The sequence below is a fragment of the Geotrypetes seraphini genome, chromosome 8, assembly GCF_902459505.1.
Source record: "Geotrypetes seraphini chromosome 8, aGeoSer1.1, whole genome shotgun sequence".
NCBI lineage: Eukaryota > Metazoa > Chordata > Amphibia > Gymnophiona > Dermophiidae > Geotrypetes > Geotrypetes seraphini.
This window is the reverse complement of record NC_047091.1, coordinates 166,115,544-166,143,451: the sequence shown is the minus strand read 5'-3', so window position 1 is coordinate 166,143,451 and position 27,908 is coordinate 166,115,544. Positions and strand designations below refer to the sequence as shown.

Here is a 27,908-nt window from a genome sequence, read left to right as displayed (position 1 = left end):
GCCATTGTTAAACGGGAAACATTTACAGAAATCCGGAGGTCTCCTTTTCATACCCTAATAATTGATGAAAGTACTGATATTTCTGTTTCGAAAATGCTCATAATATACATTAAATTTAGAAGAAGTGGCAGCAACATTCATGAGACAGTTTTTGCTGGCATCAAACATCTAACTGCTTGTGACAGCACAGCTATAGTTGATGCTATAAAGCAGTTTTATAGTGAGAACGATTTAGATTTCAGTCGTATGGTCATGTTCACGTCCGATGGAGCATCAGTCATGCTTGGGAAGCATAATGGTGTAGCTGCAAAGTTACGTCAATCAGTTCCTCATCTTCTAGAGCAACACTGTGTAGCTCACCGCGAAGATCTAGGCATAGACGATGCATGGAAAACGATCCCATTCATGAAAGAGATCGAAACTCTAATACGCACCGTGTATACGATTTTCAGTAGATCGAGCGTACGAAAAGCCAAACTGGAGGATATTGCTAATGCTGCAGACTCAGATGTCATTTCATTTAAAGCTATACATGATGTTAGGTGGCTGTCTCGGCACTTTGCTGTAAGTGCAGTGGTTAGAAATTATGACATCCTGTTAGAATATTGTCAAGAACAGGTGGAAGAAGACAATGATCCCGTGCACAAATACTGCCTTACTAAATTGAGTAATCTGGAATTTAAAGTTGCGCTATTTATTCTCTGCGATGTTCTTGAGGAGCTTGGATCACTGTGTAAGCTTCTTCAGAAGAGTTGTTTGGCACCTTTGGATGCATTCCAGTTCACTAAAGCCAAATTAAGGAAACTCAGATCTCAATATCTGGGAGAAAAACCACATTTCAATGAAAATGTTGAAACTCTCATTTCATCTTGTAATTCTGTAATTAAAACAGATCATATTCTTACATTTATTACACAAACTTGTGATCATATGGACAAAAGATTTCCTGACAATGAATTAGAGGACTGGCGTGTTTTCGACAAAGACTGTATCTCAAATCCGTCCAACTTAGAGGAATTTACATTTGGAAACGAACAATTTTCACGATTATCTAACTGTTATTTTCTGTTAATGAACAAAGATGATGAACATTGTTTCAAAAGGCAGCTTATTTCAGAATATTCGGAGTTCAAATATATTATTGCTGAAAAAGTAAAAGCAGGAGCTATACAAACGCTTCAGGAAATGTACAATTTTGCTCAGCAGCATAAACAGTTCAGTGGACTAAATGCTCTATTAGACGTGTGTGGCACCTTTCAGGCTTCAAGTGCCGATTGTGAGAGAGGATTTAGCTTGATGAATGCTATAAAGACAAAGACTCGTAATAAGTTAAGAGTAGAACATTTGGAATGCCTAATTAGAATCAAACTTTATTTAGCCACAGGAAATAATGTAAACATAGACAGTGTTTACAATTTTTGGAAATCAGAAAAAGGCAGAAGAGAACAATCTTAATAAAGAATTTTGTACTTTCAAGAATTAATGCGTTGTTTTGTGTTCTTAAAAATATTATTTAACGTTATTTAATTTAGCGTGTAGGCCTAAAATTCCTTTGAATACCTCGTCCTCATGTATCAGCAACTTTGACAACATATTTATTTGGCTCATAACTTGCTGGCGCCCGATATTTTTAGCTCACAGTGAAAAAAGTTTGCTCACAACACCCGCCCGCTTAGAGGGAACACTGTTTGGGAGAGCATCGATCCCCCGATCACATGCGCTATAGATGAGTGCTGATGGGGTGGAGGAGGCTTTACCCCCCCTTCATTTGTACCACATGCTACATCGGGGGGGGGGGGTGATGGGGGACATCGTGCACCACATGCTGCATCAGGGGGGGATGCTGATGAGGACATCAACCTCCATCACATGCTAGAGCCCTGGGCCGAGCTGAACAGTCCTACAATGAAAGGGCTGCGCTGAACTGGCAGCTCTTAAACAGCTATGATGCATCAAGACAGACTCCTACCATCTCGCATGCAGAGAGTAAAACTGAGGAATTACAGGGCAGCTCAGAGTGATGGGAGGCGGAGCAGAAAAATGTAAATGAGGCTTTCTGCACCAGATCACGCGATCAGAGATACACAACCCACAAGTTCAAGATCTATGTTCCCATTGCACTAGAAACAAAAAGGATTCCTATACAGCAAGGAACATGCCATACCGGGTCAGACTGATGGTCCACTAGACCAGTACCCTGCTTCCAACAGTGGTCAGTCCAGGTCACAAACACAGCAACATTTTCACACTTAAAAAAAAAAAAAAAGGCATGGAGCTACAGGTACACCTTATTCACCTTACTTAGATTGCATGGGCTGTAAGAGTAGATAGCATAGCTGGTTTTAAGAAAGGTTTGGACAATTTCCTGGAGGAAAAGTTCATAGTCTGTTATTGAGAAAGAAATGGGTGAAGCCACTGCTTGCCCTGGATTGGTAGCATGGACTGTTGCTAGTCTTTGGGATTCTAGAATCTTCTTGCTACTCTTTGGCGATTCTGCATGGAATGTTGTTACTGTTTGGGGTTCCGGAATCTTGCTTACTCTGAGATAATGGAATGTTGCTACTCCTTGGGTTTTGGCCAGGTACTAGGGACCTGGATTGTCCACTGTGAAGGCTTGATGGACCATTGGTCTGAACCAGTAAGGCTGTTCTTATGATCTTAGGTTACTGTGGAAGAGATATATTATCGATGAGCACACCATCATGACAATTATTCACTCCATGCTGAGTGGTAACTACAGACTCTCTGAAGATACTCCCATATCATTAGCAGCAACTATACTGCGATCCTCACACAGCCAAAAGGACCAAAGGGAGAACTATCCTGGAAGCTCCTTGTCTTCTCCGTACACATCAAGTCCATCTCAGCAGAAAGAAGGAAATGGGGAGCTGTGAACCAAGACAATTAGAGTTGAAATCCTGCTTCACCCCACAGACACACCTTGTAATCTCGGCCAAGTCACTATCTCTCGTTCTCTCATGTACCCAATCTTTTAGAGCAGGGGACTTATTGTACCTAAGCATCATTTGATAAATTGGGCTGCTCATTTTAAAAAGTTATTCTACATAAACCATCATCCTGACCCGCAGATGCTTTTCTAAATTCCTCAACGGGTAAATTAATGTTCCGCCTTCTCAAACCTCTGGAAAACCTTCTGCACCTCTTCTTTGAGCCCTGAGAACATGTGAAGAGAAATTCCAGGAGCTCCAATACATGTTTCCCAGCATTCATAGCCGCAGGCCTTCAGCTCCTGCTTGGCTGCTTCCACCACATTTGGATCAACATCTAGAGAAATCCCAAGAAGATAAGAGTGATCATTAAGACTGCTGCAGAAGCCCTGCAATATTCAGTTCATGTAAAAAAACAAACAAAAAACAAACCCAACACACCACCACATAAAAATAATAATAAAGTATCAAACAATTTTTACATGCATTGACCAAGGGGTCCTTTTACCAAGGGGAGCTAACTGTTTTAGCGCACACCTTAGTAAAAGGACTCCCAAATGAAGGGAAGAAAGATCTGAAAGAGTACTGAATGTACTCAAGTATTTAACACCTTTAATTAACTGCCTTTCCTGTTACGCACCAAAATAATTTAAAATAAGGAAGAAGGATAATTAGGAAGTCTTTTTAATACATCTGACCCAAACCATTTATATTTGGGCAACAGCACACATAAGGCGCAGTGGTTAAAGTTACAGCCTCAGCAGCCACGCTGCTCCTTGTGACCCTGGGCAAGTCACTTAATCCCCCTCCATTGCACCAAGTACATTAGGTAGATTGTGAGCCCGCTAGGACAAACTGTTCTGAGCTCCACTGGGAGAATAGTATAGAAAATTGGATAAATAAATAGTGTGAAAAGTTTCAGCCTCTGATAACCAGAGCTGGTATTGTGACATCATAATGCCTCATTCCACCAATAAGAGCCAACCTCATCAGTGATGTCACAATGGCTTGATTGTCCTATACTTTTACTACATTTTGATCTCTAGAGTGGCGCAGTGGTTCAAGCTACAGCCTCAGCACCCTGAGGTTGTGGGTTCAAAACCCATGCTGCTCCTTGTGACCCTGGGCAAGTCACTTAATCTCCCAATTGCTCCAGGTACATTAAATAGATTCTGAACCCACTGGGACAGACAGGGAAAAATGCTTGAGAAATAAATTCATGTAAACTGTTCTGGAGTGCCCTTGGGAGGACGGTATAGAAAATTGAATACATAAATAAACTCACTTTATATTCTGTGCAGTGTGTTACATGTATGAATTATAGAATACTATAATTTATGCATTTTTTTATATAGACAATCTAGGCACAAAACAGCTATACCAGCTCTCTCTCTCCCTCATCCAGGATTGCCCCCCTACTCTGTCCTATCCCATTTTCCAGCAAGCAGAATCTTTTGTTCCCTTCTTTCTGCTGCTTCCTCTCCTGGATCCATGATAGTAAGTAAATAGCAAAGATGCATGAAAAGGTGGCTCAGTGGTCCCACCCCCTCCAATATAAACTTCCTCTTATGGAGGGGGGCAGGATCAGCAGAGGAAAATAGCGGTCCTACATTTCTTTGCTATTTACTTACTAGTAAGTAGTAAGTCCAGTGAGCAGGGAAGGTCCTGGTTGGAGTGAGGGAAGCTTTGCTGCCACGAGTGAGCAGAGAAGGTCTTGGTTGGAGTGAGGGAAGCTTTGCTACCACAAGTGAGTGAGCAGGGAAGGTCCTGGTTGGAGTGAGGGAAGCTTTGCTGCCACGAGTGAGCAGGGAAGGTCCTGGTTGGAGTGAGGGAAGCTTTGCTGCCACAAGTGAGTGAGCAGGGAAGGTCCTGGTTGGAGTGAAGGAAGCTTTGCTGCCACAAGTGAGTGAGCCTTACACAGGCCGCCTATGGAGCAAATATCTAGTTACATTTTATCCCTCCTGGTTTCAATCTGCTCAGCCAAACCAGACAATTTTCTGGTCAATTTTGGACATAATTGAGCCCGATACCATGAACGTATGCTTGCGTACCAAGCTGCTGTTTGGGATAAAAATTTCAAGCAATTTTCTTCTACATCTACTTCCTACTTGGGATTTCAGAAGGCATCTAAAGACCTATTCGTTTTCTAAATTCTTAGGCAACTAATATCTCTATGAGTTTAATTGTAATTATAATATAAACTTTTGTAAACCGTATAGATCAGTGGTTCCCAAACCTGTCCTGGGGGACCCCCAGCCAGTCAGGTTTTCAAGATATCCCTAATGAATATGCATGAGAGAGATTTGCATACCTGTCACTTCCATTATATGCAAATCTCTCTCACGCATATTCATTAGGGATATCTTGAAAACCTGACTGGCTGGGGGGTCCCCCAGGACAGGTTTGGGAACCACTGGTATAGATCCTCACGGTTATGTGGTCTATAAGTTGGATTTTATGCTTATGTGATGTGAGGTGGAAGATGACCTTTTCTTTCTTAAAGGACCCTTGGCCACAAGAGGGCATCCACTGAAAATCAGGGGTGGGAAATTTCATGGCGACACCAGGAAGTATTTCTTCACCGAAAGAGTGGTTGATCATTGGAATGAGCTTCCAGTTCAGGTGATCGAGGCCAGCAGCGTGCCAGATTTTAAGAATAAATGGGATGCACATGTTGGATCTCTAAGAGGGTAGAGTTAAGGGGGAGGGGTCATCAGAGTGGGATCTCCAAGAGGACAGTAAGGGGGAGGGTCAATTGAGTGGGCAGACTTGATGGGCTGTGGCCCTTTTCTGCCGTCATGTTCTATTTTTCTATTTGGGCCAAATAGCAAAACAAATTTAAATTAGACAAAAACGTCCAATTGATTTTTGCCCTGCGAAAGGCCAGCTGTGTACACTACAGTCCCTGAAGTTGGTAAGATTTTGCAAACAGGGCTTACAGTGAATAAAGACAAAAATTAAAGAGAAGGATCAGAGCCAAGCATAAAACCAAGAAACAAAACAGCTAAAGAAACAAAACCCAAGACAGATTTTACAAGTATTTTCTGCAAACATTCATTCTATAAATCTACAGCAAACGGACAGCTATTAGCAACGGTGGCAAGCCAAATCCGCGCAAGACAAATGCGAGCAGACAACTGCACGCAACACAATTACGCTCTGCGCACATTTGACTATGAACCATTAGCAACACAGCTCGCTAACAAAAATGCCTTTAAAAGACACACCAATTCCCTCTACAGAATCCCCTTCTTTAAAATAAAAAAAAAAAAACAGTTTTAACTCTTTCAGGACCAAGGGACATATTTGTCCCATAACTTTAAAATCCTATCAATTTTGATTGGGATAGTCTACAGTTCTAAATTTGATATGTACGGATTCCATATGATACTGCCTTTATGTAAACAAACTGGTTCCGACATTCATTCATTAGCGTCGTTGCTAGATTGACGAGAAGATTCACTTGCCACACTGTCCATAAGCCAGAAGTGTGATTTTTTTAAATAAAAATAATGATATTTCACAAAAAAAAATCAATTTTTTGGCATCTGCAAGCCCTTTTTACCATAAAAATGTCGTCAAAACCACAAAAATTGGCCTACGATCCTTATGGTCCTGAAAGGGTTAAAAGGTACTCGTACATCTAGTTCTTTCAGGTTCAATTTCCAGCAATAGCTATAAAAGTAATCTGGAATTTTGTATCTGAACAATGACATTGGGCAGTTTTGCCTACGACGGCTTACAACACAGCTGTGATTACAGCAATTAATTAATGAACGTGCCATTAATCAAGTGTTACCTCTGCCATGTAGCTGCGGGAAGAGCACAGTGCGTAGTCGTTACTTTTTAATTATAGTGCACGGTGGTTAGGGTATAATTACCAATACTGTAGGCCACAAGCAATCAGCCTGACAAGCTGAGCTCAAGCATTTCCTTATGTTTTCAAAAAGAGCCGGTCTTAAATATTGATTTTTCAATTTTGATATCTGTAATTCTCACCCCTCCCACCAACTCCAGCAGCAACAACGAGAAAACTATGCCTACAGCCACAAGTATCTCGAGGGCAATTGAATTACTTTATAGCCCAGAAACGGGGAGTCAACTCTATTCATTTCCGAGTCTGGGTCTCACAGAATCTAAAACGGATAGTATAGGGCAGGGGTAGGCAATTCCGGTCCTCGAGAGCCGGAGCCAAGTCAGGTTTTCAGGATCTCCACAATGAATATGGATGAGATGGATTTGCATGCACTGCCTCCTTGAGATGCAAATCTATCTCATGCATATTTATTGTGGATATCCTGAAAACCTGACCTGGCTCCTCCGGCTCTCGAGGACCGGAATTGCCTACCCCTGGTATAGGGTTACCAGACATCCGGATTTCCCCCAGATATGTCCTCCTTTTCGAGGACATGTCTGGGGGTTCGGACAGCTTTTCAAAACCCAGCACTTTGTCCGGGTTTTGAAAAGCCTCCTCTAAATTGTGTTGGGCAGGAGGAAATCCGCGCATGCGCAGATGTGGCATCATCGCGTGGCATCCGTGCATGCGTGGATTTCCTCCTGCCCGACAAGAGCAGGAAGCGGGGGACGGGGTTAGATAGAACTGGGTGGGCCTGGGGACGGGTCTAGGGGTCCAGATTTTACTATAGTAAATCTGGCAACCCTAGGATAGTGAGTATCCAATAAATTTCTAGGATCCAGATCACAGAAATGGGCGTTAAGTGGATAAAGACTTGAAAAGCCCATCTAGCCCAGTGGTCTCAAACTCAAACCCTTTGTGGGGCCACATTTTGGATTTGTAGGTACTTGGAGGGCCTCAGAAAAAATAGTTAATGTCTTATTAAAGAAATGACAATTTTGCATGAGGTAAAACTCTTTATATTTTATAAAACTTTCCTTTAACAGTTAAAAGGAAAGATATATAAACTATAAAGAGTTTTACCTTATGCAAAATTGTCATTTCTTTAATAAGACATTAACTATTTTTTCTGCAGCCCTCACATTTAAAGTTTAATATCTTTTATTTCTCAAAAGTGACACATTTCAATCACTATATTGAAAATAAAATCATTTTCCCTACCTTTGTTGTCTGGTGACTTTATTTTTCTGTGCATTTAACTATGTTTCCAGGGTCTTCTTGTCCTTTGACTGGTTTTCTCTCCGTCTTCACTTTCTGCCTTGCATCCATCTTTGGCATTAACTTAATGTTCAATTTTTCTGCTTTCTTTTCAAAATCTACGTTTCCATGTCTTACTTCCCTTCCTATCTCTCTCTCTTCTGCCGTCCTATTTCCATGGTCTGGCATCTCTTTCCTTCCTTTCTCTCCCTCCTTCCTTTCCCCTGGTCTGGCATCTGTCTCCTTCCCTTCCCCCATGCCCTGGCATCTCTCCCTCCCCCTCCATGGTCTGATATCTCCTTTCCTTCTCTCCCTCCCATGAACTTGGCTTCTCTTGTTCCTCTCCTCTCCCTTGTCTTCCTTCTCCTTCCTTCCTTCTCTTTCCCCAATTGGGTGCAGCAGCAACAGAAGCAGCATTTCCCTTCCCCCTTTCCTGTGCAGCAGAAGCATTTCTCTTCCCCTTTCCCTCCCTCTCCCTTTCCCTGTACAGCAGCAGCAGCAGCAGCAGCAGCAGTAGCAGCATTTCCCTAGGGTCCCCCTTTCCTATGCAGCAGAAGCATTTCTCTTTCCCCTCCCCTTCCGTTCTCTTCCTTGTGGAGCAGCAGCATGTCTGGCCGGCTCAGTTGATCGTTCCGTTCAAAGCCACGGGTGGCGGCTCCTCGCGAGATCCGCGCCTGCGTCTGAAGCCTCTCTGATGTTGTGACGTCAGAGAGGCTTCCAACGCAGGAGAGGATAGCGCGAGGAGCCGCCAACCCGCGGCTTTGAACGGAACGATCGACTGAGCCGGCCAGACACGCTGCTGCTCCAAAAGGAAGGGAAGGGGGAAAAGAAATGCTGTTTTGATCGCGTCCAGACCGCGGGCCGCAAAATAGCACCTGGAGAGCCTCATGCGGCCCACAGGCCGCGTGTTTGAGACCGCTGATCTAGCCTGTCATGCAATAGCAAGGACACTATTTGATCTCTGGTCGTCCTTTCATACCCTCCTAATTAATAAAACCACAGACAAACCTTGAACAGTACTGTCTAGCTGCCTTCTTCATAAAAGCAGCAGCCTGGGATACAGTTAACAATACAGTGGATCCCAAAGCTAACACACTGTTGTATCCTAAAGACACATGCATAAGAGAAACCTCCAAAGTTTCAAGCCAAGCCATACAGAGAAGCAGCAGAGGACCGTACCCTACCTGGCCTGAGCAAGGTGATCCCACAGCCACCGCCACCGGCACCCGTCAGTTTACTGTGCAGACCATGTGAAGCAGTCACCTGACACAATCTGTCCAATGAGGGGTGCCCTACCCCCAGCACATTCAAGTGGTGCTGGTTTATATCAAACAGTTCCTGAAAGAGAGAAAATTTCTGGTTCATCATTGCTTAAGATTAACTGAGCTCAACGGCCCTCGATAGCGTAATATAATTTCTCTAATCCCTCCGAAACCTAAAGTCCCTCTGTGAGTTTCTGCACAGGAGGGAGCTTACCCAACTTCACTAAATGTGGCCTGAATTACCAGTTTTGGTTTTTTAAAATAATTTATAATCCGCATATCCTACAATTCTATGCGGACTACAAATTATTCAGGTACTCGAGCATTTTTTCCCTATCTGTCCCGGTGGGCCTCCACTCTATCTGATGTACCTCGGGCAATGGGGATTAAATGACTTGCCCAGGGTCACAAGGAGCAATGCGGGATTCGAACCCACAACCCCAGGGTGCCAAGGCCGTAGCTCTAACCACTGCACCACATACTCCCCCAGCACATGTCAAACTGAAGTTTATATAAAACTTAGCCAAGCCAGTCTGTGTAAATTTAGATTCAAAGAGTAATTTGATAACAGATCACTTATGTAGGAATGCCACCTAGATACCAGTGTCTATAAGGGTAAACCAGCACATACTGTGGCTCGACTGAAGCTAGGGATATTTATACCTGCTTGGGAATGTGTGTAAAATGTTTGCACCCTTTAAATACTAGATAGATAAAATGATTTTGTTCATGATCTACCCAAACTCCACCCCCTGGGACACCTACATGTCAATCGCATAAAAGTAAGTGCCTTCTTGACATCACAAGTGCATTCCTCCCCCCCCCCTCTTATGAATAAACCGTTTTATTGAAGAAATCAGATAAACAAAATATCAACTCAGTAGACAACGAACAACAACAACAAAAAAGTTTACCCTGAAACATTTAGAACACTATGGCCTGAATTTCTCTATAAGGCTCCGATATCGGGGGCCACCGATCGCGTGTCAATCACGTGATGGCACCTTATGCAGAATCATGCCTCAGTGAACGATAGGCGCCGGAAATGTAGGCCAAGGCTTTCCGGGCCTACATTTCCGACGTCTATTTGTCGTGAATCATGATTAGGTAGGCGCTTTGGTCGTCTAATGCCACTTCGGCATTAGCTGCAACCACAGTGGCGTTCAGCGGTCTAAAGCGCCTATATAAGTGCAATTCCAGCACGTATTATTTAAGCGCCGGTAGGCACTTTAATAGTGCCATTTTAAACAGCATTTGTTAATTAACAGGCGCCGGTTACAGCAAAAAGCCTGATCTAACTTTATCCACAGGTCTAAGTATCGGCCAGTGCCCGCTACACGTACAGGTGGCCACACTAACCTGCGTCTTCAATGCCAGAGACCAGACATACCCCAGCATTGAATATCTGGGGATAATACAGCCCACATCTGTGAGTCACTTACCATCTCAGGCCAACTACTGGGCCCAATGTGGCTCTGTTATAGTGAAAAAAAAAAAAAAATCCCAATACTTGTGCAAAAGCCACTTCTCTGGTTTCAGGTGGCCAGGGGTCACAGCACAGAGGCAGCATCAGTACATATGCACAGAATTAAATATCCAGCTTACTTCTAACACAGAGAAACAGTCCACAGAAGGATTTCGATTTACTTCTTTAAGCAGACGCTCACATTCCTGAGAAATGGCATCTATTGAGGTAAGAACCGGATTTAGTATATCGGGGAACTGTGAAAATAGGATAAACAAAGAATAAATGAACAAAAACAAAACACTTCAGCACTATTCCAGTTTATAAGCAGTAGCCTTAACTCTTCTATATACCAAGCTCCTCCAAATTAAACCAGCCAAAGTAGCCTTACTACACAAAGTTAAAAACTTCTGCATGAGAATGGTCCATGTTCTCCGCTGCTACAGGATGTGACGGTGCAGGTGCCAAACTTGCCACGCAAATGGTCCATTTCCCCAACTGGGGACCTCAAGATTTTAAGATGCAGCCTGATGAAACCCAACCAAGGGCTGGGCATCAATGTGAACTCCCCTAATATGGAACACGAGGATGTTACTGGACAGACTCTATGGTAGATATCCTGCAAACAATGGGATGGTTGGATAGGCTGGAGTGAGCCTGGACGGCAGCTTCAGCATTTGGAACCTAGGACAATACCGGACTTTACAGTCTAGGGCCCAGAAGTATCAAAGAGACAAGTTAATCTAATCATGTATTTTTTTAAATGGGTATACCTTATAGGCAGACTGGATGGACCGTTCAGATCTTTATCTGCCGTCATTTAGCACAGTTACTTACCGTAACAGGTGTTATCCAGGGACAGCAGGCAGATATTCTTGACTGATGGGTGATGGCACCGACGGAGCCCCGGTACGGACAATTTTAGAGTGATTGCACTCTAAGAACTTAGAAAGTTCTAGTTAAGCCGCACCGCGCGTGCGCGAGTGCCTTCCCGCCCGACGAAGGCGCGCAGTCCCCAGTTAGGATAAGCCAGCTAAGAAGCCAACCCGGGGAGGTGGGAGGGACGCAAGAATATCTGCCTGCTGTCCCTGGATAACACCTGTTACGGTAAGTAACTGTGCTTTATCCCAGGACAAGCAGGCAGCATATTCTTGACTGATGGGTGACCTCCAAGCTAACAAAAAGAGGGACGGAGGGAAGGTTGGCCATTAGGAAAACAAATTTTGTAAAACAGATTGGCCGAAGTGTCCATCCCGTCTGGAGAATGCATCCAGACAATAGTGAGATGTAAAAGTATGAACTGAGGACCAAGTAGCAGCCTTGCAGATTTCCTCAATGGAAGTGGAACGGAGGAAAGCTACAGACGCTGCCATAGCTCTAATCTTGTGGCCCGTGACAGAACCTTCCAGTGTCAGGCCCGACTGAGCGTAACAGAATGAAACGCAAGCAGCAAGCCAATTGGACAGGGTGCGTTTAGATACAGGATGACCCAACTTGTTAGGATCAAAGGACAAAAACAGTTGAGGAGATGATCTGTGAGGTTTGGTGCGTTCAAGATAGTAAGCCAAAGCACGTTTACAGTCCAATGTATGCAAAGCCTGTTCACCTGGATGAGAATGAGGCTTTGGAAAAAATACAGGTAGGACAATGGACTGATTAAGATGAAAGTCAGACACAACCTTAGGGAGAAACTTTGGATGTGTACGGAGGACCACCTTATCATGGTGAAAAACAGTGAAAGGTAGATCAGCCACTAGCGCATGCAGCTCACTGACCCTCCTGGCAGAAGTGAGAGCTATAAGGAAGACCACTTTCCAAGTAAGAAATTTGAAATGCGCTGTGGCCAAAGGTTCAAAAGGAGGCTTCATTAAAGCGGAAAGAACCACATTGAGATCCCAAACCACAGGAGGGGGCTTGAGAGGTGGTTTCACATTGAAAAGTCCCCTCATGAATTTAGAAACCAAAGGATGAGCCGAGAGGGGTTTTCCATGTACCGGCTCATGAAAAGCAGCAATTGCACTAAGGTGAACTCTGATAGAAGTAGATTTAAGGCCAGAGTCAGACAAGGAAAGAAGCTAGTCCAACACCAGTCCCACTGCTAGAGACATGGGATTATGGTGATGTAAGAGGCACCAGGAAGAAAACCGAGACCACTTCTGTTGATAACACTGAAGAGTGGCCGGTTTCCTGGAAGCATCAATGATAGAACGGACAGGCTGAGAAAGGAGTGAATGAGCCGAAGTCAGCCCGAGAGAAACCAAGCTGTCAGGTGCAGAGACTGCAGGTTGGGATGCAGAAGGGACTGTTGATGCTGAGTAAGCAGAGAAGGAAACAGTGGAAGAGGTATGGGTTCCCTGGAACTGAGTTGAAGTAGAAGGGAGAACCAATGTTGCTTGGGCCACCGTGGAGCGATGAGAATCATGGTGGCCCGTTCCCTCTTGAGCTTGAACAAAGTCCGCAGCAGGAGCGGTAGAGGGGGAAATGCATATAGGAAGAGACTGGTCCAATCCAGGAGAAATGCATCGGGTGCCAGACGGTGAGGAGAGTAAAGTCTGGAGCAAAACAGGGGCAGTTGATGGTTGTGGGGAGCTGCAAAAAGGTCCACTTGAGGAGTGCCCCATTGAGTGAAAATGGACTGAAGAGTCATGGGATCGAGAGACCATTCGTGAGGTTGAAGAATTCTGCTGAGATTGTCTGCTAAGGAATTCAGTTCCCCTTGAATGTAGACAGCCTTCAGGAATAAGTGACGAGCTGTCGCCCAAGACCAAATCCTTTGGGCTTCCTGACACAACAGGCGGGAGCCCGTCCCTCCCTGTTTGTTGATGTAGTACATTGCAACTTGATTGTCTGTGCAAATGAGTAGTACTTGAGGAAAGAGAAGATGTTGAAATGCCTTGAGGGCATAAAACATCGCTCGAAGTTCCAGGAAATTGATGTGGTGTTTCTTTTCCTGGGCAGTCCAAAACCCCTGAGTTTGGAACTCGTTCAAGTGAGCTCCCCAGGCATAGGGGGAGGAATCCGTGGTGATGACTAGTTGATGAGGAGGTAGATGGAACAGCAGACCTCTGGATAGATTTGAGGATGTCAACCACCAAAGAAGCGACTGTCGAAGAGACGAGGTCACAGATATGTGTTGTGAACAAGGATCCGTCGCTTGGGACCACTGGGTCGCTAAGGTCCATTGAGGAGTACGCAGGTGGAGACGTGCGAAAGGTGTGACATGTACTGTGGAGGCCATGTGTCCCAAGAGCACCATCATGTGATTTGCAGAGATGGAAGTTTGCTGAAACACCTGCTGACAGAGATAAAGGATGGTGTGAAGGCGGTTTGGTGGAAGAAACGCCCTCATCCGAATAGTGTCCAGAATGGTTCCAATGAATTGAAGTCGCTGAGTTGGAATGAGGTGCGACTTGGGTAGATTGATTTCGAACCCCAACAGTCGAAGGAAATGAATGGTCTGATTGGTGGCAAGCTGAACCGCCTGAGGAGAATGAGCCTTGATTAGCCAGTCGTCCAGATAAGGGAAGACTTGAAAGTTGTGAGAGCGGAGATAGGCCGCAACCACAATCAGACATTTGGTGAATACCCTGGGAGAGGAGGCCAGGCCGAAGGGTAACACCTTGTACTGATAATGATGTTGGTTGATGAGAAAGCGTAGATATTGCCTGGACGTCAGATGGATAGGAATATGTGTGTACGCCTCCTTGAGATTGAGGGAGCATAGCCAGTCGCCCTGAGAGAGGAGGATATAGGGTGGCAAGAGATAGCATTTTGAACTTCTCCTTGACCAAACATTTGTTGAGATCTCTGAGATCTAATATTGGTCTGAGGTCTCCGGTCTTTTTGGGTACTAGAAAGTACCGGGAGTACAATCCCTGGCCTCGCTGATCTTGAGGAACTTCTTCGATGGCGTTGAGAAGAAGGAGGGATTGAACCTCTTGAGCGAGAAGGAGGGACTGAGACTTGTTGGAAGCAGACTCTTTTGGTAGGCCTAACGGCGGAGGAGTCTGGAAGTTTAGGGAGTAGCCGTGGGCTATGATCGAGAGCACCCACTGGTCGGTGATTACTTCCCATCGAGAGTGAAAAACGTGAAGTCGACCTCCTATGGGCTGTGGAAGAGGACAGGAGGGAGGAAGACTGGCAATGCCCTGGAGAAGGGAGTCAAAAGGGCTGTGTCGGTTTAGTTTGAGGAGCAGGCTTTACAGTAGGCGGCTGTTGCTGACGAGCCTGTTGGTGCTGTTGGCGTTGCCTCCGAGGTTGAGGAGGATGAGGCTGAACTGGCCGAGCAGAAAACCTCCTCTGATACGAAGGTTGTTGTCTAAATGGACGAGGAGGAGGAGGCTTCTTCTTATTTTTCAACAAGGTGTCCCACCGTGTTTCATGGGCAGAAAGCTTTTGCGTGGTGGTATCCATGGACTCCCCAAACAGCTCATCCCCTAGGCAGGACGCATTGGCAAGCCGGTCCTGGTGGTTCACATCCAGGTCTGAGACTCGGAGCCATGCCAACCGTCTCATCGCTACAGACATAGCAGTGGCCCGTGAAGTCAGTTCAAAAGTATCATAAATTGAACGGACCATAAACTTCCTGAGTTGCAAAAGGCTGGAAGTGCATTGTTGAAATGCAGGAAGGTGTCGGTCCGGAATATACTTTTGAAAAGAGGCCACCTGTTGGATGAGATGTTTCAGGTAAAAGGAGAAGTGAAACGCGTAATTACCTGAACGGTTGGCCAACATCGCATTTTGGTAAAGACGTTTCCCAAATTTGTCCATGGCCTTGCCCTCTCTGCCAGGAGGGACAGAGGCATATACACTAGCTCCCGTAGATTTCTTCAGGGTCGACTCCACCAGCAGAGACTCATGGGGAAGTTGGTGTTTGTCAAACCCTGGAATAGGAATCACTTTATAAAGTGATTCCAATCTCCTAGGGGCTCCTGGAATTGTTAGAGGAGTTTCCAAATTCTTGTAAAAAGTTTCCCTCAAGATGTCATGGAGGGGTAACTTCAAAAACTCTTTGGGAGGTTGGTCAAAATCCAAGGCATCGAGAAATGCCTTGGATTTTTTAGAGTCAGACTCTAGAGGAATTGAAAGGGTGTCTGACATCTCCTTTAGGAACTTGGTGAAGGAGGGAGGGCGTAGGGAGAGGGGAGACATGATTGAGACATTTAAGTACATCACGGGACGGGTCGAGGTGGAAGAGGATATCTTTCTTCTCAGGGGACCCTCGACCACAAGAGGACATCCGCTCAAACTCAGGGGAGGGAAGTTTCATGGAGACGCAAGGAAGTACTTCTTCACGGAGAGAGTGATCGAGCATTGGAACAAGCTTCCAGTGCAGGTGGTCGAGGCACGCAGCATCCCAGACTTCAAGAACAAATGGGATACCCATGTGGGATCCCTACGAGGTCATGCCAAGGGATAGGGTCACTAGGACTTGAATGAGCGGGTCAGTAGAGTGACAGTATAATTACAATTATACTTAAGGGGTCAGAAGACTTAAGAGGGTGGGTAAATAGTGTGGGCAGACTTGATGGGCTATATGGCCCTTATCTGCCGTCATCTTTCTATGTTTCTATGAGGAGTGCTCTGGCTTACTAGCAGGATCCTGCACCGATGGATCATCCTCATGAGACGAATAATCTTCCTCGGTACCGAGGGGATCGTCAGAATCATCCCACAAATCAGGGTCCCGTACCGATTGAAGACGGCCCTGAGAAAGGGGAGTGGAGGATTCGGTATGCTTGGTCATGCGTACCGATTTTCCTGAACGTGTCGACACCGTACCTGGTGACTGCACAATGGTACGGGTGTCAGAGAACGGTACCGGATCAGAAGCCGAGTAAGCAGTACGCCGAAGAGACTTCGGCTCTGCCGACAGAACAGGCATAGATATAGATTTTTGCGGTGCCGATAACGTCGATGCCGATAAAATGGGCTGGTTGACAATCGGCACCGAAGGCTCAGTAGGTACAGACACTGGAAGGTTCGGAGTCAGTAGAGCCGGGAGCAATTGTTGTAGTTGCTCCTTAAGTTGGACCTGTAGGATGGAGGCAATACACTCATCCAGAGTCGGTCCCGATGGCACCGGTACCGCTTTTTTCTTGCTCGGTACCTGCGGTGCAGCTCAACGCTCAGGCGAAGTCGATGCCGATGAAGAGGCAGTAACTTCAATGGGAGCGGAGCGCTTACGGGGCCGGCGCGCAGTCTGCAGGACTTGGCTCACTGCATGCTCGACTGGCGGCCCGAGAACAGTAGGGGAAGGCTTCTTAGCCGGCTTACCTACGGGATGCGACACCGGCGATGGATCTTGCGGTGCCGACACTACCGGTGTCGACTTGGAGGAAGTTGCAGGAGTCGATACCGGAGGAACTTCCATAGCGGTACCGAAAAGGATCCGCTGCTGTATTTGACGATTTTTCAAAGTTCTCTTTTGAAGAGAACTACAGCGGGTGCACGTTTCTGCCCTATGGTCCGGACCCAGACACTGCAGGCACCACTTGTGCGGGTCGGATAATGATATAGTGCGCGCACACCGCTGACACTTTTTAAAACCCGGTGAAAGGGGTATGAAGGGAAAAACGGCCGTAGCAAAATTGAAGCCCGAGGCTTCGATGGTGCCAACAGGCCCCGCCGGGGCTGACCGAAAAAAATTCGAAAAAAAGTGAATTTTTTTTTTTTTTTAACACAAACGAAATAAAATAAGAAAGAGAACAATTCTCGAAGAAAAAGAACGCGCGAGCGGGAAGGCGAGTAACAATGAAAAAAATTTTCCAACAGCCGTTGGAAACACGCGTCTTCTTAGCTCTGCGGAAACTAAGAAACTGGGGACCGTGCGCCTTCGTCGGGCGGGAAGGCAATCGCGCACGCGCGGTGCGGCCTAACTAGAACTTTCTAAGTTCTTAGAGTACAATCACTCTAAAATTGTCCGTACCGGGGCTCCGTCGGTGCCGTCACCCATCAGTCAAGAATATGCTGCCTGCTTGTCCTGGGATAAACTATGTTACTACTGTGTTAAATGAGCAAACCTGGTTGCTCATATCCATCGTATCACACCATGCAGTAGCGCTGCCCGATTCACGATTCGAATCAATTCAACGATTCATTTCGGGTGAATCAGTTCGAATTGATTCAAAAACAAAACAACAAAAACAAACAAAAAAAAAAAATCGGCCTCCCGATTCGACGACTGACCCTCCCCCCTTCAAGCAGGATCAGCAACGCTACCTCTTGCTGGCCGGCCACTGCCACTCCTGCTTTAGAGGGCGAGTGGGGAGTGTCAGTTGGGAAGTGCTTATGTCCGGCTTCCCCCTGTCCTCCCGGCATTAATTTACCTAATTTCAGCAGCCTGGATAAGATCACTAGTGCTAGCGATCTTTGCAAGCTGCCATCGGGTCTTCCGAGCTGCCTTCTCTCTACCGTGGTCCCGCCCCTCCTCTGACGTCAGAGGAAAGGCGGGACCGCAGCAGAGAGAAGGCACCTAGGAAGACCCAATGGCAGCTTGAAAAGATCGCTAGCACTAGCGATCTTATCCAGGCTGCTGAAATTAGGTAAATTGAGGCAGGGGCAACACACAGGCCTTCTGGGGTGGGGGGTTGCAGTCCTTTTGGGGAGGGGGGTTGTACAGGCCTTCCGGGGGGAGAGGCAGGCTTTGGATGCAGGCCTTCAGGAGGACAGGCAGGCCTTGGGTGCAGGCCTTCAGAGGGGACAGGCAGGCCTTGGGTGCAGGCCTTCAGGGGTGGGGTATAGGCCTTGGGGGGGGACAGACCTTCAGGGGAATGGGTCCTGGTGTAGAAGTACGCGGAGGGAGGGAGGGAAGGGGGGGTTCAAAGAGACGTGCATATGCCGGACTTTGGGGAGAAGAAATAGTGGGTCTAAAAATAGAGGAGAGGAAGAGAGATAATGGGATTTAGGGAGGGAAGGAACAGAAAGGGAGAGAAGTTGGACACAAGGGATGGTGTGGAGGGGGGGAGAGAGATACTGGATAGGAGGGTAGTTGGGAAAAGAAAGGGAGAGATGATGGACCCTGGGGTGGTGGGGAAGGAGGGAGAGATGCTGGATGAAAGTGTAGTTGAGAAAAGGTGGATCTGTGGATGGAGACGAAAAAAAGGAAAGATGCCAGACCTCCGGGGGAGGGAAGGGAAACGGAAGGGGAGGACAGAGATGGCACGGAGAAAGGAGACCCTGGCAAGCAAGTTATCAAAAGACAACCAGAGCCTGGGACCAACAAAATCTGAATAATGACCAGACAACAAAAGGTAGAAAAAAAACCTCATTTTATTTTGTTTTGTGATTATAATATGTCAGATTTGAAACGTGTATCCTGCCAGAACTGGTGTTAGACCGCAAATGTGAGCTAGGATTTAACAGAGAGGAAAAGTCTTTTTTGTTTGTTTACACCACAGCGCCAGTGTGGTTAGGAGAAGGCAAAGGGGGTGAAGAGGCTATAAGGGGTGAAGAGGTTATAAAATAAACCCACCAGGATGTTTATAAAAAAAACCAAAAAAAAAAACCACCCAATTGGGCAGGAAAATCGAATCGAAAAATCGATTCAATAGGCTGAATCGAATTGAAATTTTTTTCCCCTGAATCGGGCAGAATTACCATGCAGGGGGAAAAAAAAACCAAACTTAGGCCCCAATGCTCTAAACTCACTGTACCTTTAACAATCAATGCTAAACCAGATCTTACTGGTTTAGCATTGACGTATTTTACCTACCAATGTACACAATGGCTCACCACGGGCTTTTCCGTGCTTTGTAGCAACCTCCAACTCTGCTATGTAAAAGAGCACTCCAGGTGATGTCCAGCCATTGCCTAGTGATCAGTGGCATAGTAAGGGGGAGGGGGCAGACTGCCCCAAGCACTATCTTGGTGGGGGCACTATCACCTCTATTCCTCTCTGACCTCCCGGTTCTTTTCCACAGAAACAGGAAGTGACATTAGAGGGAGAGCAGAGGCCAGCACGGGCAGCAGGTTGAAGATGCTGCTTGCAGCCAACGAAGTTAAAGAGGTATGAGGGAATGAAAGGGGCGTGTGCATGGCAGGGCGGAGGAGAGGCACCTCTCATTCTCACTATGCCACTGCTGGTGATGCACGAACTGAAGTGCCGGCCTTTAATGCTCCAAAATTAATGGCAGGTCAGGAGGCGCGTGTGTTAAAAGCTCACCTCATGCGTCAAAAGCTAAGGTTGCCCAAGGTAGAAGTTCATCATATTGGGGGGGGGGGGGGAGCCTGCCAATTGCATGAGGGGAGCACTTGTCCCGCCGAAACAGTGTAAAAAAATAAAAAATCATCTGGATTTTCTGCATGCCCATCATTTCACTCTTGTTCAACTTATATAGATATTCAAGTGGAGGACAAAGGAAAGTGCAAACCAGTGCAATCCAGGAAGCCAAAGAGATGAAAACAGAAGGGAACAACAGATTCAGATTTTTACTGGGAAGTAATTTTATGTTCAAACCATTTTTATTGATGACCATCAATAGGTACAAAAAAAAATAAACAGAACAGGGTACAGCGCTACAGTCTCAACTGGGCACAATCCAGCAGCCAATGTCATCAAATGCATTTTCAGAACACAAGAATGCAAAACCACCACCCTCGGTCCCCCACCTCAAACCCCCACCCAAAAAAGAGAATCCCCAAATAGCAATACCAACCCCCCCAGTATCCCCCCACCCCCCAAAAGAAACCGTCTCTGGGGGGAATAATTTTAATAGAAAAAAAATCAAACAACCTTGCATCCCTTGCATTAGTCCCCAAGATGTCGGCGGTTCTTAAGTACTCATTTACTAGGCGATTTCTTAAATTAAAAAAAAAAATAAAAAAAAAAAAAAAAAGTAATGAAACAATTTTAACAAAATAAAACAACAAGAAGTTCACTTCCACAATAGCTTGTATTTATCATTAGCGTACTGAAATTTTGTAACCTTAAGAATTTTGTCTCTCACACCAGCTACCAGGAGCTTTGTGCTGCGAGGTACTTTTGTGTTCGTCAGTAAAATTCTTAGTTCTGGCACCCTGAAAAGAAAAGAAAACAAACAAAAAAAAAAAAAAAACAGAATACATTGGAGCTCCTCTCTTTCAACTTGTGGTCTTACATGCTGCTTATTCCTAGGATAAGCAGCATAAAATCCATTTTACTACTTGGGATCTAGCTAGGTACTTGGGGTGGCCACTGTTGGAAACAAGATACTGAGCTTGATGGACCTTCGGTCTATCCCCCAGGATGGCAACTCTTTATGTTCTTATAAGAATTTATTTCATTGAATGTGTGGCAGGTTAGGAGATACACAAGATAACTTGCTACTGCTACCATTAATTATTTCTATAGTGCTACCAGACGCACGCAGCGCTGCAGAGTCACAGAGAGTAAGAAAACAGTCTCTGCTCGAAAGAGCTTACAATCTAGACAGGAAAGACAGTCAAATAAGATGTCATGGATACAGTTAAGGGGAACGGTTAATCAGCTGGCTGGGTTGGAGGGCAGAGGGGAGTACAGGGCAATGAAGCCATTGTGACATCACTGATGAGGTTGGCTCTTATTGGTGGAATGAGGCATTATGACATCCCAATCTCAGCTCTGCATCCCAAAGACAAACAAGATGTCATGGATACAATTAAGGGGAACGGTTAATCGGCTGGCTGGGTTGGAGGGCAGAGGAATAGGGTTAAGGATTGAAAGCTATACCAAAAAGCACAGTTACTTACCATAACAGTTGTTATCCAGGGACAGCAGGCAGATATTCTCAACAGGTGGGTAATGTCACCGACAGAGCCCCACAGTGGACAGCCTCACAAGCAGACTTACTTGAAGATCTTTGTAAAAGCTTACAAGTGCTTGCACTGTGCATGCACGAGTGCCTTCCCGCCCGAGTCAGGGCGCGCGTCTCCTGTTAGGTACCTCAGTTCAGATAACTAGCTAAGCAGCCAACCAGGGGAGGAGGGTGGGTTGTGAGAATATCTGCCTGCTGTCCCTGGATAACAACTGTTACGGTAAGTAACTGTGCTTTATCCCAGGACAAGCAGGCAGCATATTCTCAACAGATGGGTGACCTCCAAGCTAAGCATAATGGGATGGAGGGAGAGTTGGCAAGTTAAGAAAAGAGATTTTGTAAAACAGACTGGCCAAAATGGCCATCCCTTCTGGAGAAAGTCTCCAGACAGTAATGAGAAGTGAAAGTATGAACCGAGGACCAAGTGGCAGCCTTGCAAATTTCCTGAATAGGAGTTGATCTGAGGAAAGCTACAGACGCTGCCATTGCTCGAACTTTGTGGCCCATGACTCGACTCTGCAGAGGGAGACCAGCCTGAGCATAGCAGAAAGAGATGCAAGCAACCATCCAGTTGGATATGGTTCGCTTCGAGACAGGATGCCCCAACTTATTTGGATCGAAGGAGATGAAAAGTTGTGGGGCTGTTCTGTGAGGTTGAGTGCGTTGCAAGTAGAAAGCCAAGGCACGTTTACAGTCCAAAGTATGGAGCGCCACTTCTCCAGGGTGAGAATGAGGCTTCAGAAAATAAATACTGGAAGAACAACAGATTGATTAATGTGAAATTCTGAGACAACTTTAGGCAAGAATTTTGGATGAGTACAAGAGGACCACTTTGTCATAGTGGAAGACTGTGAAAGGTGGAACCGCAACCAAGGCTTGTAACTCACTGACTCTTCAACCAGATATGAGGGCAATCAGGAACACCACTTTCCAAGTAAGATACTCGAGATGAGCCTTGTCAATTGGTTCAAATGGAGGCTTCATCAGTTGAGCCAGGACGACATTAAGATCCCAGACCACTGGAGGTGGTTTTAGCAGTGGATGAACATTAAAAAGTCCTTTCATGAAGTAGGAAACCACAGGGTGTGCAGACAGAGGTTTCCCATCAAGAGGATGATAAAAAGCAGCAATCGCACTAAGATGGACTAGGAGAAATGTAGACTGGAGTCCAGATTTTGATAAGTGAAGTAAATAATCCAAAACCGAAGCCAAGGAGGTAGACATTGGCTCCATTTGGCGAGTAGAACACCAAGTAGAAAATCTAGTCCATTTCTGACTGTAACACTGCCTAGTGGACGGCTTTCTGGAAGCTACCAAAATGTCCTGTACAGATTGAGAAAACTGTAGAGAATCAGTTAGGTTGAAAGGTACCAAGCTGTTAAGTGTAGAGACTGCAGATAAGGATGAAGTAATGATCCTTGACTTTGAGTAAGCAGAGAGGGAAAAAACTGGTAGAAGCAGAGGCTCCCTGGTGCTGAGTTGAAGTAGAAGGGAGTACCACGGTTGTCTGGGCCACCGAAGAGCTATCAGAATCATGGTGGCATGTTCTGTCTTGAGTTTGACAAGAGACTTGAGAATCAGAGGGAATTGAGGGAAGGCATAAAGAAACTGACCCGTCCAGTCCAGGAGGAAAGCATCTGCCTAGAGACGCTGGGGAGAGTAAATCCAGGAGCAGAACTGAGGCAGCTTGTTGTTGAGGGGAGATACAAAGAGGTCTATCTGAGGGGTCCCCCACTGAGCAAACACCTGACGGAGAGGCGAGGAATTGAGTGTCCATTCGTGAAGTTGCAGAAGACGACTCAATTTGTCCGCCAGACAGTTGTGCTGACCTTGAATGTAGACAGCTCTAAGAAAGATGTTTTGATGGATTGCCCAATCCCACAGCTTCAGAGCTTCTTGACAAAGGGAGTGAGATCCTGTACCTCCCTGTTTATTGACATAGTACATGACGACTTGATTGTCCGTCCAGACAAGGACTACGTTGTTGTGAAGAAGGTGTTGAAAAGCTTTGAGGGCATTGAAAATCGCTCTGAGTTCCAACAGATTGATGTGACAAGGACGGTCTGCGGAAGACCAATGGCCTTGGGTACAGAGACCGTCAAGATGGGCTCCCCATGCAAAGGTTGACGAGTCTGTTGTGAGAACCTTCTGATGAGGGAGAGTGTAGAACAGCAAACCTCTGGAAAGATTGGAAGAGAGCATCCACCAGTGGAGAGACTGCCTCAACAAAGGAATTATTGTAATTTTTGAGAAAGTGGGTCGGTAGCTTGTTGCCACTGAGATTCCAGGGTCCACTGAGGTATGTGAAGGTGAAGTCTGGCAAAAGGAGTCATGTGAACTGTAGAAGCCATGTGACCGAGGAGAATCATCATTTGTCTCGCTGAAATTAATGTGAGGTGAGACACTTGATGGCAAAGGCGAATGAGAACATCTTGGCATGGTTGAGGCAGGAACGCTCTGAGCCAGACCGTGTCCAGAGTGGCCCCGATGAACTGAAGAGACTAAGATGGGTACAACTTGGATTTTGGAAAGTTGATTTTGAACCCCAGACATTGGAGGAACATAATAGTTTGTTGGGTCACTGCAATAACCCCTTGTTGAGAGGGGGCTTTGATGAGACAGTTGTCCAGGTATGGAAAAACTTGAACACCCTGGGTACAGAAAGCTGCAGCCACCACCACCAGACACTTCGTGAAGACTCTGGGGGATGAGGCGAGTCCGAAAGGAAGAACTCTGTATTGCAGATGAAAATTCCCCACACGAAATCTTAAAAACTTGCAAGAAGCTGGATGAATCGGGATACGAGTGTAAGCCTATTTGAGATCCAGAGCATAGACAATCTCCCTGATTCATCAGGGAATACAGAGTTGGTAAAGAAAGCATCCAAAACTTCTCTTTGACTAGAAACTTGTTGAGGGCTCTGAGGTCCAGAATGGGTCGCAAGACCCCCATCTTCTTTGGGACTAGAAAATAACGGGAGTAAAAGCCCATGTCCCGTTGATTCAAGGGAACCTCCTCGACAACTCAAAGGTGAAGAATAGCCTGAGCTTCCTGAAGAAGGGGAAGTTGCGATGAATTGGAAGGACACTCTTTTGGAGGGCACCTGAAGAAAGTGAAGTGAGTATCCCTCCCGAAGGATGGTGAGAACCCAGAGATCTAAGGTGATCATCTCCCACTGGTGATAAAAATAGTGGAGACGACCTCCAATGGGCAGAAGAGAAGTCTGATGGAGGGAGGTTGGTATGCTCAGACTGGGAATGTCAAAAAGACTGAGCTGGTTTAGCCGCAGCGGGTATCTGAGCTTTCTGCTGTTGTGGTTGCTGTGGCGGTCGTCTAGGCAAAGGCCTGGAGAAAGCTGGTGTCATTTTTTTGAGGATACCGACGTGGTGGAGGCTTGTAGGGCTGAGCAGGAGGAGTCTTAGGCTTCGGCCGGATTAAAGAAGCAAAAGAGCGCTTGTGTTCAGAGAGGCGCTTTGTAGCAGCTTCAATAGAATCATCAAAAGTTCATTCCCCTGGCATGGCAAGTTTGCTAGATGGTCCTGCAAATTGAGATCCATATCAACAATGCGGAGCCAAGCGAGGCGACGCATGGCTACTATAAAAGCAGAAACTCTGGAAGAGAGCTCAAAGGTATCGTATGTGGCTTGCAGCATGAAGAATCGAAGTTGAGACAGAGTTCGAATAATCTGTTTGAATTCTGGAAGACATTGTTCCTCAAGAGCCGGATAAAACTTAGGCATTATTTTGAGGAAGTGGTTAAAATAAGAAGAGAAAGTGTAATTGTAATTGAGAATTCTGTTAGCCATCATAGAATTCAGATAGAGCCTACGGCCAAACTTATCCATAGTACGGCCCTCCCTGCCTGGAGGGACCGCAGCGTAGAGCTTAGATGGTTGAGCTTTCTTTAATGAAGATTCCACAACCAAAGACTGGTGAGACAATTGAGATTTCTCAAATCCCTTACAAGGCACGGTGCACTATCTGGATTCCAGCTTAGATGGAATGGCTGTAATGGAATAAGGAGTTTTCATATTCCTGAAGAAAGTTTGCTTTAAAACAGGAGTCATAGGAAGCCTCAAGGTCTCCTTGGGTGGATGAGGCAACTCCATGTCGGCCAAGTACTCAGGAGTGTACTTGGAATCAGAGTGGAGATCCAGCTGCAGAGTTTTCCCCATGTCAAAGACAAATCTCACAAATGAGGCAGACTTCGAGTTAGATGGACCCTCAGGAGAAGGAGAGCGAGACTTAGGAGACACCGAATAGGAAGGAGAAGCCTCTCTGGAATATTGAGAAGGAGGCTCAGAATCCAGGCGCATAGTCACTGAAGAAGCTCCACTACCTGTGACAGGAGGAGTCAAAGAGTGTTGCGCTTAAGAAGCCTCGATGGTGAAGTCTCTGGGGTCTGAGGAACAGAGTGGGTCAAGGCAGCAGGAGAAGACTCCCTCGGAAACGGTCTCGATGGAGGAGTCTTCGACCTGGATGGACTTTGAGGAGAAGCAGCCGGTGTGAGAGCTTTGCGAGACCTATGTTTAGATTTCGAAAAAGTCTCGACAGCCTTAGATAAACGAGGCATAGAAGACTCAGTATCCGGAGGAGGAGAGGTCTTCTGCTTGAGAAAAGACTCCTGACTGCGTTTGAAAGCAAGATGCCTCGAATGCCTAAAGCGATGCCTCGATCGAGGTTCAGGAGACTGTGTACCAGGAGGAGCAGAAGAGTCACTGGATAAGCGACGAGACTTCCGAGGCTTGCCTCAAGGTGCTTCAACAAGATGCTCAGGCTGAGGCTCAGGCTGGCTCATAGGAAGCAGTGTCGAGGCCGGGAGGAGCTGAGCTATGACCGAGGAAATTTGAGTGGTCAGAATGGCTTTTAGCATATCCTCGAACATAGGCAACGAGACAAAGGGATCAGGTCTCGAAGGTGCAGCAGTGCACTCCAAAGAGAGCGACCTCGCGGATGAGTATTCCCTATGTTTGGAGGCACGCTTAGCTGGAGGTCTCGAAGAGGCTGGCAGGACCGTAGGCACGGTCTGGGATGCCTGAGACTCTGGAGGCTTCTTAGGAAGGGTACCTGAAGTTTATTAGTTTTTTTTTTTAATTAGTTTTTTTTATATACCGCCTATCAAGGTTATCTAAGCGGAGAAACAGGAGACTTACCCACAGATGAAGACTTAGAAGGGACTGCAGGCGAGGCCTTCGAGACCAAAGGTGTCGAGGTCGAGGCCTTGGTCGAGGCAGCCACGGGTGTCGGGGGTCGAGGTCTTGGAAGTCGGGACCGTCCCCAAAGCCGAGGTCGAGACCCTCTCAGCAGACTGCTCCATAGTGCCAAATAGTTGAAGAAGCTTGGCACGTCGTCTGCGAAGGGCTCAAGGATGAAGGGTAGCACAGCGCGAATAAGCGTCGGGGCAATGTTCAGGACCCAGGCAAACAATACACTGACGAGGATCGGCGATAGCCCTGCCGCACTGGCTACACTTTTTGAACCTGGTAAGAGGCCGGGACATAAAAAAAAAGAAGGCCGATGAACAAACGAGGTTCAGCGGCCAGGCCTAGGCCAAAAAGCCGCCGGCTGGAAAAGAACAATAGTTAAAAAAAAAAAAAATAAATAAAGAGAAGGAATACACAAGCAATGCGACTAGAAAAAATAACAAAGTCGCGGTGCGAGAAGGCAACGAAGAGGACTTCTCGGCTCCGCGGAAAATGTTGAACTGAGGTACCTCACAGGAGACGCGCGCCCTGACTCGGGCGGGAAGGCACTCGCGATGCGCAGTGCAGCCCTTGTAAGCTCTTACAAAGATCTTCAAGCAAGTCTGCTTGCGAGGCTGTCCACTGCGGGGCTCCGTTGGTGACATCACCCACCTGTTGAGAAAATGCTACCTGCTTGTCCAGGGATAAAGGTGGGTTTTCAGTCTGCTTTTAAACAAGGGAAGGAGCTTGATGAGGCTCGGGTAATTAATTCCAGGCATAGGGGGCAGCTAGATGAAAAGAACGAAGCCTGGAATTAGCAGTGGAGGAGAAGGGTAACGCTAAGAGTGACTTATCTGAAGAACGGAGTTCTCTGGGAGGTGTATAAGGAGAAGCGAGGAGAGATATTGAGGGGTAGCGGAATGAACACACTTGTAGGTAAGCAATAAGATCTTGAACTCTATGCGATGGTGGATAGGGAGCCAGTGAAGTGACTTAAGGAGAGGGTGACATGAGCGTAGCGAGGTTGGCAGAAGATGAGTCGCGCAGCAGAGTACAAGTAGGGGAAGAACGGAGATGGACATCTTAAGTTTTGCCTATTTAAAACTACTCCACTTTTTTTTATATATATAAAAAGACTTGGCAATCTGCACAGAATGGTATTTGC

At 46.2% G+C, this 27,908-nt stretch overlaps 1 protein-coding gene across 1 annotated transcript in view; it reads right to left on the bottom strand.

Annotated features, from left to right (window-relative positions):
• Positions 1 to 2,551: 2,551 nt before the first annotated feature.
• The window catches only part of MVK (mevalonate kinase), a 78,681-nt gene continuing 53,324 nt past the window's right edge, over positions 2,552 to 27,908 (bottom strand). Inside the window, exons 8-11 of the mRNA XM_033956140.1 lie at positions 20,715 to 20,805; positions 10,929 to 11,045; positions 9,246 to 9,399; positions 2,552 to 3,285 (exon numbers count right to left, since the gene is read on the bottom strand). Coding sequence (XP_033812031.1) covers positions 3,119 to 3,285; positions 9,246 to 9,399; positions 10,929 to 11,045; positions 20,715 to 20,805 — 529 coding nt within the window. The 3' untranslated portion in view covers positions 2,552 to 3,118. The remainder of the gene's footprint in view (positions 3,286 to 9,245; positions 9,400 to 10,928; positions 11,046 to 20,714; positions 20,806 to 27,908) is intronic.